The sequence below is a fragment of the Carassius gibelio genome, chromosome B3, assembly GCF_023724105.1.
Source record: "Carassius gibelio isolate Cgi1373 ecotype wild population from Czech Republic chromosome B3, carGib1.2-hapl.c, whole genome shotgun sequence".
Taxonomy (NCBI): Eukaryota; Metazoa; Chordata; class Actinopteri; order Cypriniformes; family Cyprinidae; genus Carassius; species Carassius gibelio.
In genome coordinates, this window is record NC_068398.1 from 366,320 (window position 1) to 378,523 (window position 12,204).

Genomic DNA, 12,204 nt, shown 5'->3' on the forward strand with positions numbered 1-12,204 from the left:
ACGTGCTATCGAGCGGACAGAGCTCTCGTCGCGGGAGGAAAAACCTGTGGCGGCGGGCTTTGTGTTTACATCAATGACGCGTGGTGCCGCGATACTGTTGTGATCAGCAAACACTGCTCACCCCTGGTGGAGTTTATGATTATTAAGTCCCGACTGTCCTATCTGCCGAGGGAATATACTGCTATACTGCTCATTTCGGTGTACATTCCCCCATTCAACATCATCAGCAACAGGAACGACGCATTAAATGAACTGTACCAGCACATCAGTGAGCAGCAGACAGCACACCCCGATGCTTTTCTCATCATAGCTGGGGATTTCAACCATGCTGACCTTAAGAGTGTGTTTCCAAAAATACACCAGCACATCAACTTTGCAACACGAGGTAATAACATTTTGGACTTTGTTTACACCACACAGAGAGGAGCTTACAAAGCCCTCCCCCTCCCCCACCTCGGAGCCTCAGACCACATCACTGTTATGCTAATGCCTGCATACAGACCGCTCATTAAAGTCGCCAAACCAGTTTACAAACAGATTAAAATGTGGCCAGAAGGATCATCAGAGATTCTTCAGGACTGCTTCAACACAACTGACTGAAACATGTTTAAACAGGCTGCCACATGCAATAACACCACTGACCTCCAGGAGTACTCAGAGACTGTCACTGCCAACATCAATAAGTGTATTGATGATGTAACGGTCACAAAAAACATCACTGTCCGGGCCAACCAGAAGCCATGGATGACAGGGGAGGTCTACAGACTTCTGAAGACACGGAATGCTGTCTTGAGAGCTGTAGATGAGGTGGGCCTGAGAACAGCTAGGGCCAACCTGTCCCGTGGCATCAGAGAGGCTAAGAGACAGCACTCCAGGAGGATAGCTCACCAATTCAGCGACAGCAGAGACACTAGGAACCTGTGTCAGGGGATACAGACCATTACGGACTACAAGCTGACCTGTGACCACGGACCTGTGACAACAATATCTCTCTGCTAAATGAGCTGAACACCTTCTTCGCTCGCTTTGAGCAACAAAACAGCACCACTGCACAGAAGATGACGCTGACCCCAGACAGCTTGAGGAGATCCTTCAGCAGGATCAATGCCCGCAAAGCTCCGGGTCCTGACAACATCCCTGGGCGTGTACTGAAAGTCTGTGCAGCAGAACTCACTGATGTCTTCACAGACATTTTTAACATCTCACTGAGTCAGGCTGTTGTTCCCACATGCTTTAAAACTACGACCATCATCCCAGTCCCGAAGAAGCCATCTCCATCCTGCTTCAATGACTACCGTCCTGTTGCACTTACCCTCATCCTCATGAAGTGCTTTGAACGGCTAGTCATGCACCACATCAAGTCTGCCCTCCTCCCCTCCCTGGACCCCTTCCAGTTTGCATATTGGTCCAACCGCTCGACCGATGATGCCATCTCCACTGCCGTCCACTCAGCACTCACCCATCTGGACAAAAAGGACTCATATGTCAGTATGCTGTTCATAGACTTCAGTTCAGCATTCAACACAATCATCCCTCAACAGCTCATCTACAAACTGGTCCAGCTGGGGCTCAACTCTTCGCTGTGCAACTGGCTGTTGGACTTTCTGACTGGAAGAACTCAGGCAGTACGGGTCGGCAGCAACACATCCAGCACCATCACACTGAACACTGGGGTCCCCCAAAGATGTGTGCTGAGCCCCCTCATCTTCACTCTGCTGACCCATGACTGCACACCGTCACACAGCTCCAACCTCTTTATTAAGTTTGCAGATGACACGACTGTGGTGGGTCTCATTAGCAACAAAGATGACACAAACTACAGGAGTGAGGTGAGCAACATCGAGAGCATTCTGTCGAGCTGCATCACTGTGTGGTATGGCGCCTGCAACGTGTCCTGCCGAAAGACTCTGCAACGGATAGTGAGAGCACCTGAGAAGATCATTAGTGTCTCCCTCCCCTCCCTCCAGGACATTTATGGAACCCGTCTCACCCGCAAAGCCCTCTGCATCACAGGTGATCCCACCCACCCATCACACAGCTTCTTCAGCCTGCTACCATCAGGGAGGAGACTGCGGAGTCTCCAGGCCAGGACCAGCAGACTGAAGGAAAGCTTCATCCACCAGGCTGTAAGAAAGCTGAACTCCCTCCCGAACCTGCCCCCCCTCTCCTCTTCTTCTCCAGGCACCACTGAACTATGAACCCCCCCCCACTAATTATATGATGGCATGCACTAGTCACTTGTGCAGCATTGTCCTGCTCAATCACCGCTCACTACCTCATTCGGCATGGAACTGACGTCATTCCACTACCTCATCAATCAGTTAAATAACTGCTCTTGGTCACTTGTCACTTTAATCAGACTTAATAAGATATTCTTAATAAGTGATTTTTTTGCACTAAAAAATCTTTTAACTGCACTGTTGTTCACTTCATTGATTTGCACTATATCTGTCATTTACCTTGCGCTGCTTTAACTTTATTTTTAACTTTATTTTAAATTTTATTATATGTCTTTTTTATTATTCCCTTATTCTATAGTTGTATCTACAGTTTATATTTGATCTCGTTATTCTTTTAGGCTTTAATGTTAATGTTATCTGTATGCACCGGGGTCTGAGAGTAACACAATTTCGATTCTCTGTATGTATGTACTGTATATGTGGAAATTGACAATAAAGCAGACTTGAACTTGAACTCAACTCTACTTCTCATTCCAACCAGATGTTCGATGGTAGCTGCTCACACTACAGCCTGTCTGAGAGACATTACTTTGGATAAAAGCATCTGCTAAATTACCAAATGTATATGTAAGTGTGTGTGTTAGAGAGAGAGAAAGTGAGAGTAAGTGACAATTTATGAACATTTATGTAATGCCTATGTAAGTCTATAGGATGTTTTCATCTGCTGTGTGAACATCGTAGGTTGTGATGACACCTCATTCATGGATCTACCACAAACGGTGCGGGAGGAGTAGTGCGCAAAAGTTTTGTCGGGAAGGATAATAAGTATGCAAGATAACAATAGTAATGCCTTGCCTTTGGCAAGCACCACTAATAATAATCTTTCTCAAGCCAACTTAATTACAACAGGAAAGTCGAAGCAGGAAGTGATGCAGCGGCATTCCTCTGGGTTTGTGTGAAGGGCGTGATGCTGGTGACTCATGGCAAGTTGGGGTTGCCTAGCAACAGCAGTTGTTTTCTTTCAAACTCTGAAGCCAAAAATGAGAGCGAGAGAGAGAGAGATAAAGATATGAGATATAAAGCCCTCCTCGCCAGTGGAACCTCAGCAGAGTCTCATCCTTTGAATACGCTTGCTCTACAGCTAGTCCATAAAACCCAGCTCCTCACTGGCTACAGCTACAACCCCAAAGACATTATTAAAGAACTTGACAAAAATCTAAAAGACACTCATGATGAATCTCTAAAAAATATACTTTTACCTTCACAATAAACTGCAATGGTACTCAAATCTAGAAGGAACCACCAAATTTGCTAATAATTTATTGATTAAACTATTTAAAGAAAGACAAATCCTCTCCAAATACAGATGAAGTAACCATGATAGAGGAAGGCCTAGACAAACAAGGACAGAACAAGAGAGAGGATCTGTAGACACTGTGACTTACAGCCAATAGAGGACGAGAAACACTTTCTGCTGATCTGTCCTGAATATCACAATGTGAGGGGAACATTTCTCCCCTGATCTCAGCCCTGATCCCATCATTTACTGAACTCAATGATACTGAGAAGATGACCTTTACTTGAAGATGACAACACAGCTGCACTAGCTCCAAAATATAATATATAACTCCATGCTGACTTACTTTTTCTTTCAATCTTTTTTTTTAATATATTTTAATATTTTTTATTTGTTCAATCTTTTTTTATTATTATTATTATTCATGTTGTGTGTGTATATATATATATATATATATATATATATATATATATATATATATATGTATATATACAGTATACATACATATGTGTGTGTGTTAATGGTCTGGCAACACTGTTACACAGTCATGCTAATAAAGCTAAATTGAAATAAATTGAGAGAGAGAGAGAGAGACTGGGTTCTTTTAAGAGTCTACTCAGAGTCCAGAGGAACACTACGAACAAGTGAACACTGAAAAAAAGTCCCCTGATTTAGATGCTCCTGAAGCTGCAGAAACAAACTAACATGACCAACAACATCCAGCATCAGGACACTGAAATATTAATCTCAAGCAAATTATAAAAGCACAAAAAGAAAATGATCTAACTTATTGGACTGAAACAACAGAAAAACAAAGTAAACAAAATGTTATTTGGCACTAAACAGAGAGTACACAACTGCAGAATATCTGAGTAAAGAGAAATAGTGTCAACGAAAAAGACAGATCAATCAATCAATCACCTTTATTTATATAGTGCTTTAAACAAAATACATTGTGTCAAAGCACTGAACAACATTCATTTGGAAAACAGTGTGTCAATAATGCAAAATGATAGTTAAAGGCAGTTCATCAGTGAATTCAGTTATGTCATCTCTGTTCAGTTGAAATAGTGTCTGTTTTTATTTGCAATCAAGTCAATGATATCGCTGTAGATGAAGAGGTCCAGACTAAGCAGACCATTAGAAATACTGTCTGCTGTTATTTATTGTTTTTATTGACATGTGGCTGTTCTTCCTGCTACACAACTGAACAATATATGAATAAATAATCAGTATAACATCTGACTGCTGAATCACGCATTCAGTAACACGATGAAGAATATTAATAAAGCTTTGTACTAGTGGCTTACATCTCTTTACAAACAAGTCAATGGAAAACAGTAAGTAAAGCAAATATAAATAAATGAAAAGTTAAACATAAACAGAAGATATTTGCTCTGTTCCTCGGATAATGAACGTCACAGGGGTTCAATGTTGTTCAGATATCAATTGTTCAAAATATCTTCTCTCATGTTCCATAGAAAAAAAAAGTCATAGAGGATTAAAATGACATGATGGAGACTAAATGATGACAGAACTTTGATTTCTGGAGCAGCTATTGACTGACAGCAGAAAAAGAAAGCTGTAAACTCTCTCCAGAGGCAGAGACGATAAACACTTCTCCTCTTGAATGGAAGAAAGAGGAACAGACACAAGTCATTGTTTAGCATCAGAGTGTGTGAGAAACAGACAGGAGCTTTGTGTGTGTGTGTGTGTGTGTGTGTGTCTGCATGTGTGAACATGTGAGTTTAAGCACTGAACTATGGGAGTGTCCAAAACATTCCCATCTGGATTACAACACAAACACTGAACAATCAAGAGCATTTCAAAGCACGTGTGCACACTCTCTCTCTCTCTCTCTCACACACACACACACACGTTTGTTTTTGTGAAAAGTGGGGACATCCCATAGACATAATGTTTTTTTATACTGTACAATTTATACTGTTTGCTGTCTTTCAGGGATGTAGATGTCCTTTCTAGGTGCTGATCCACCATCTGATCTGGACACAGACTGGATCTGGTGGCTACGGTGACCTCAGAATAAGAGAGAAACAGACTAATATTAGCGTAGATGCCATTCTTCTAATGATGTAGCAAGTACATAGGGTGTTATGTGAAGTGTTTCTGGTTCCGGTTTACCTAATTAATGCAGCCTAAAAATCCTTTAACGGATTTGGATATTAAAAGCATATTAGTATGTTATGTGTATGCCAGGTTAAAGAGATGGGTCTTTAATCTAGATTTAAACTGCAAGAGTGTGTCTGCCTCCCGAACAATGTTAGGTAGGTTATTCCAGAGTTTAGGTGCCAAATAGGAAAAGGATCTGCCGCCCTCAGTTGATTTTGAGTTTTGAGAACGTAGCGGACGTAGAGGAGTATAATGTAAAAGTAGCTCATTCAAATACTGAGGTGCTAAACCATTCAGGGCTTTATAAGTAATAAGCAATATTTTAAAATCTATACGATGTTTGATAGGGAGCCAGTGCAGTGTGGACAGGACCGGGCTAATATGGTCATACTTCCTGGTTCTAGTAAGAACTCTTGCTGCTGCATTTTGGACTAGCTGTAGTTTGTTTACCAAGCGTGCAGAACAACCACTCAATAAAGCATTACAATACTCTAACCTTGAGGTCATAAATGCATGGATTAACATTTCTGCATTTGACATTGAGAGCATAGGCCATAATTTAGATATATTTTTGAGATGCAGTTTTACAAATGCTAGAAACGTGGCTTTCTAAGGAAAGATTGCTATCAAATAGCATACCTAGGTTCCTAACTGATGACGAAGAATTTACAGAGCAACCATCAAGTCTTAGACAGTGTTCTAGGTTATTACAAGCAGAGTTTTTAGGTCCTACAATTAACACCTCTGTTTTTTCTGAATTTAGCAGTAAGAAATTACTCATCATCCAGTTTTTTATATCAACTATGCATTCCATTAGTTTTTCAAATTGGTGTGTTTCACCGGGCTGCGAGGAAATATAGAGCTGCGTATCATCAGCATAACAGTGAAAGCTAACACCATGTTTCCTGATGATATCTCCCAAGGGTAACATATAAAGCGTGAAGAGTAGCGGCCCTAGTACTGAGCCTTGAGGTACTCCATACTGTCATTTAAGTACGATTTAAACCATGCTAATGCACTTCCATTAATGCCAACAAAGTGTTCAAGTCTATGCAATAGATTGTTGTGGTCAATTGTGTCAAACGCAGCACTAAGATCCAATCCCTCTCTCACACACACACACTTTTGTTTTTGTGAAAAGTGTGTTCATCCCATAGGCTAATGGTTTTATACTGTAGAAACTGTATATTCTATCACCCTTCACCAACCCTACCCCTAACCCTAACCCTCACAGGAAACTTTTTGCATTTTTACTTTCTCAAAAAAAAAAAAAACTCATTCTGTATGATTTATAAGTGTTTTGAAAAATGGCGACATGGGTTATGTTCTCATAAGTCTCCCTCTCCTTGTAATACCTGTGTCATACCCATGTCATTATACAGAGTTGTGTCCTGATATGTCACAAAACCAAGAACACACAGACACACACAGACACACACACACACACACACACACACACACACAAAGACAATCCCTCACACTGACACACACACACACACACACACATACAATCACTCACACAGAAGGTGGATAACACTGGAATAAAGGTTAAACACACAGTTTTCATAAGACTGTTGTTCTTGCACAAAGACGTTAGTGTGTGTGTGTGTTCCGGCGCTCAGGTGAGGCTGTAACTGTCCTGCAGGTGAATTCTGGTTGAACAACATTTCTAGCTTCTCTCTCTCTCTTCTTCTTCTCATCAGGGTGTGTGTGTTTCACACAGGGTGTGTTTGTTCCTAACTGAGAGATGAACACATTTCACAAAAACCCACAGCAAATACTGAAAACAGTTCATCTGAAGTCTTGGGTGTTCTTAGGGATCCAGGCAGCAAATGTCTAAAACACCAAATGAATACAATAAAACAAACTTATTGAGCAGCTTTAACCTTCAGGCACATCTGAAGTGCTGTTACAGCTGTTTATCTGAATCTAACTGAACTTCAGCACCGAGAGACTCTCGTCAGAACAATATCCACAGATGAAAGTCTAAAAGTAATGGAGCTCGGCTCACATGGACACCAGGACAGTCTGAAGACAATTCAGTCCTGGCGGACGCTGGAGTAAACCATCCTCATGTGCAGCACATCCTCAAGTCAATCCAGCAGAGAATGGCATTCTGGGATGTGTGTACAGAGCGTTTCACATCGCTCAAGAAACAATTCACTCACTTTAAATCTGTCCCGAATCTAGAGTTTCACAGTTTTCCAAAAACACTAAAGATTAGGATATTTAAATCACACGATATCATGTTTCTAATAAATGTGTCTAGTTCTCTAGTAGAAATATCCAAACTTTTTAAAATCGAGATGCAAGGGGCAAACAAGAGGTAAAGATGACAGAAGCCCAGAAGTCTTGCTTCTTTCTGAGAAACAATCCTAAGAGAAGTGAGGAGCGAGTGTCTGTCAGTGGGCTCAGAAGTATGAACAAGTTTTCTCTTCAGATTGAGCTGATGTTTTAGACCCAATGGTGAACTCACTCAGTTTGGATCATTTTGTCAGGAAACCAGCTAAACAGTTGCATGTGTCAGTCCAGTGGTGTATGAATCACAGCAGTCTCTCTATCGTCTCATGTTCTTCAGCTGGAACTGATTGAGATCCAGCCAGTGAAGCTCCCACTCTCTCTCTCTGTGTGTGAGTGTGAGTATGTGTGTGTGTGTGTGTGTCTGTGAGTGTGTGTGAACTTGTTTTGGACCAAATGTCCTCGTGTCTATTGTGAAACACTTCTCAGTAAAGCCACTAGTTAAACATCTGACTGCTCCTTACTGGTTACAATGGCTAGGAAATCAACCAGCGCATGTGTTTGATGTTAAATCTAGAGTTAAATATTGTTAACCTGATAGAAACGTGGAAGTCTAATCAGTGTTTGTGTGTGTGTGTGTGGCTGATGTGAGTGATGGTCTGTCAGAGGGTGTGGAGCGTCTGCATTCACAGAGTGTTTACCCATGAATCACACACACACAGAGTTTGGAGGGAAGAACACACAGCTCTAGTGTTTTTGTGTGTGTGTGTGTGTGTGTGTGTGTGTGAGCCAGCAAACGGTTAAGTTATCTTTCACAGTTTTCACAGAGCCGGAGGGAGAAGGGCTTGTCAGGACCTTCCCAAACGCCACACCCTTATACAGACACACACACTGCAGGAATTAGTGTGAGGGGCGGGGCCATGGGTGGGGCGAGGGGCGGGGCCATTGGAGGGCAGCTGCACTGATAGTTGAGTGTAAAGATCTTCAGTCACACACACATCACATCTGGAAGTGTGAAGCTGCTCTCATCCACTCATCGGCCTTCTGTTACTCCACAGGTAAGATCTGAGCTCCTCGTCTGTCTTGACTTCGAGGGTCTGTGTGAGTGTGTGAGAGTGTGTATCAGGCAGTCAGATGACTGTGTTTGGTCAATGAGGTGCTCAGCTGTTCTTCTTCTGTGTAAATATGATAAATCCTGAGAAACATGGAGAATTGAGTGACCCTAACTAAGCAAGCCAGAGGCGACAGCGGCAAGGAACCGAAACTCCATCGGTGACAGAATGGAGAAAAAACCTTGGGAGAAACCAGGCTCAGTTGGGGTCAGTTCTCCTCTGACCAGACGAAACCAGTAGTTCAATTCCAGACTGCAGCAAAGTCAGATTGTGCAGAAGAATCATCTGTTTCCTGTGGTCTTGTCCTGTGAGTGTGTCTGAAGAGGGCTGAGAGGAGGGATGCTTGCTTCAGGGAGTGGCATTTTGTGCAATGCTGAGACAAGTTTCAACTCATCGAGCTGAGAAAACACTGGATCCACTCATTCAGAGCTGCTGCACACACACACACACACGTCACGCACAGTCAGTTCAATCTAACCTCTTACTAAGTTTGTTTAAGCTCTACAGAAGATAAAGTCGTTACTCAGATCACTGGGTTCCAGTGTTGTTCTGATCTGACAAGACTCAGTGCACTCATGTGGATTGTATCACTAAATATTAATATTTCTGTTTTCTCTCTCTCTCCGTCAGTCATGTTGATCTTACTCGCTGCCATCTTCCTTCTCCACATCGCCTGCATCTGTCTGCTGCTGGCCGCCACCATTCATAACGTGAGTGACACGCATCACAGCATGTGGGCGGGGCTTCCCTCATGCACTCATTAATTATTCATTAAGTCCTGATCAAACACCTTACCTCAGCTTTATCCAGGCAAGATCCTCACAGATTAGGACATGCGTCACTCGCAGTAATGCAGTCTGAGCACGATCACGTCCACGTAGTGCAGTGTTTGGAAACTGTGGGAAAACTAAGCACAAAATCAATAATTATAAAAATCTAATAATTATAAAAAATAAAATAAGACAAAACAATATATATATATATATATATATATATATATATATATATATATATATATATAATGTTAACTGACCTTCACACTAAAGATATTTAAAGCTTCTGGAACTCGCTGCTAAATCATTATGGATTAACATACCGAATTGTCACGTTTATTATTATATATAATATACTATGTGGACACACTTTATTTTAAGGTCCAATTCTTGCTATTAAAAACATAATCTGTTTCCTCAATAAACTCCTAATTCGCTGCCTATTAATAATTAGTAAGGCAGTTGTTATCTGACTGGGATAAGGCATGCAGAATATGTGCTTTATCCGCCTTACTTTTCCCATTAGTAAATTGAATGTGTCTGGCTTCCGGTCTCATCCGCGTCCAGCTAGTTTTAGTCATACGAAACAGTTCCACATTGGTGTGTGTAACCATAATATTTGAATGTTTAATATTAATTATGAACAGACTGGTTTGTAGTGCAAAGAATAGACAAATATGACTTCAGATTTCAGGAGAAAGGCATAGACCGTCCATGTTTCTCATTCATGCTAATATAGTCGTGTGTGTGTGTGTGTGTGTGTGTGTGTGTGCAGGCCTGGTGGATGACCGACACGACGTCCACTGATATTTGGTCTCGCTGGATACTGACTCCTGCTGGAAACTGGAACTACACTGATATTCCTGCTTTATATCCTAAAGGTCAGAAGACGGACATTAATTAGTTATCGTTCATTAATCTGTGTCACACTGTGCCAAACAATCTCACAGCTCTGAAATTAGTCTTTACTCATCTTCAAAAAACATATAAAGATCAACTTATACTAGCACTTACCTTTTCTTGTCTTTCATATTCTTATATATATGTATATAAAATGTGTTATGTGTACTAGACTAACTGAGACTTGTCATGGCACTTGTATTCTGTTGTTGTTCTCTTGTTGACCTGACTGCTTCTATTGTTCTCATTTGTAAGTCGCTTTGGATAAAAGCATCTGCTAAATGATTAAATGTAATGTAAATCTCATTCTAGTCTGCAAAGAGTTTGGTAATAAGCACTACTTCTCAAAGTCGGCTTTAATGCCTCTTTACCTCACAGCAGCACACATGTACTGTTTTTGAACTGTCATTTTACATCTTATCTTTATGTATTTATTTGAAGTGGTTCTTGAAAGTCTTAGTTCTCCCAAAAATGTGCCTGTTCTACTCACCATGGAGGCATCCGAGGTGTATATGACTTTCTCCCGGAACCGAATGGTGACATGTTTTAGTGTATATCTGATAGGATGTCTCGGGGGGGAGCAGAACACAGTCTTCTTCAGACGCTCAGGTGTTGGTCTGTCGTGTGTGTTTCAGAGTATCTGCAGGCGGTCCAGGCCAGCTCTGTGCTCGCATGCATCTTCTGCATCCTGGGCCTGTTCGTGTTCGTGGCTCAGCTCTACACACTACCTAAAGGGAAGCGCTTCCTGTTCACCGGAGCATTCCAGCTGCTGGCCTGTACGTGTAACACTCACACACACACACACACACACACTCACACACCTCTCTCTGAAGACTGTGTCTGTGCTCCTCAGGGCTGTGCATCATGATCGCGGCCTCCATCTACACAGAGATCTTCCATAAAGACAAGGACCCGGGCTGGTACGGAGCCTCCTTCATCCTGGCCTGGATCTCCGTCTGTCTCACCTTCATCTCCTGCATCACCTACTTCGTCCTGCGCAAGAAGACGGCGTGAAGAGCACACACATCAGCAGATGTTCAAACACTCGCCAGATGATGATCCTCTGATCTCAGACCTGCTCGCCTCGGCCTCCAGTGTCTCAGATCAACATTATATAGCTGAATGTAATCTTAGTGAGAGTCCGTGTCCAAATATGTTATGGTTTTGTTGTAAATGTCATGTTTTCTCAATATTTTAATGCTAGTCATTGGTGCGGGCTGTTTTACGGTCATGTGACACGCACGACAAGCCCAGTTTAGCACTGTTACGGATGATTATTATAATACACTACCTGACTGTTTGTTTCTGTGTTCATCATGTGTCCTGTACTATCCATCTGATCCACCCATGCTGTCACTGCAAATATCATCACCATCACAACTTCAAATAATGACTTGATTTGATTATGATCTTGCTCTTTTAAGTTAAATCACCTCACAATACATGTTAACCAACAACGTGCGCTGAGTTGGTAATCATCCTTTGTTTTAGTGATCAAGTCTTGTCATCACTTAAGAAATTCTGAAGACAAAATATATTTTTCAAATAAATAAATAAAAGACATATATGCTGAA

General features: G+C 41.7%; 1 protein-coding gene across 1 annotated transcript; it reads left to right on the forward strand.

The window, feature by feature from the left end:
• The first annotated feature begins 8,794 nt into the window (after positions 1–8,794).
• On the forward strand, positions 8,795–12,204 carry LOC127952219 (peripheral myelin protein 22-like). Its single transcript, XM_052550637.1, has 5 exons — positions 8,795–8,903; positions 9,588–9,667; positions 10,506–10,611; positions 11,266–11,406; positions 11,484–12,204. The coding sequence occupies exons 2-5, from the start codon at positions 9,590–9,592 to the stop codon at positions 11,642–11,644; spliced, it is 486 nt and encodes a 161-aa protein (XP_052406597.1). The 5' UTR covers positions 8,795–8,903; positions 9,588–9,589; the 3' UTR covers positions 11,645–12,204.

Excerpts from the sequence above, each read along its gene's own strand:
- LOC127952219 (XM_052550637.1), top strand. The coding sequence starts at position 9,590 with ATGTTGATCTTACTCGCTGCCATCTTCCTTCTCCACATCGCCTGCATC. Across the intron at positions 10,612-11,265 it reads TCCTGCTTTATATCCTAAAG|AGTATCTGCAGGCGGTCCAG; the intron begins GTCAGAAGACGG and ends TGTGTGTTTCAG. Across the intron at positions 11,407-11,483 it reads AGCATTCCAGCTGCTGGCCT|GGCTGTGCATCATGATCGCG; the intron begins GTACGTGTAACA and ends TGTGCTCCTCAG.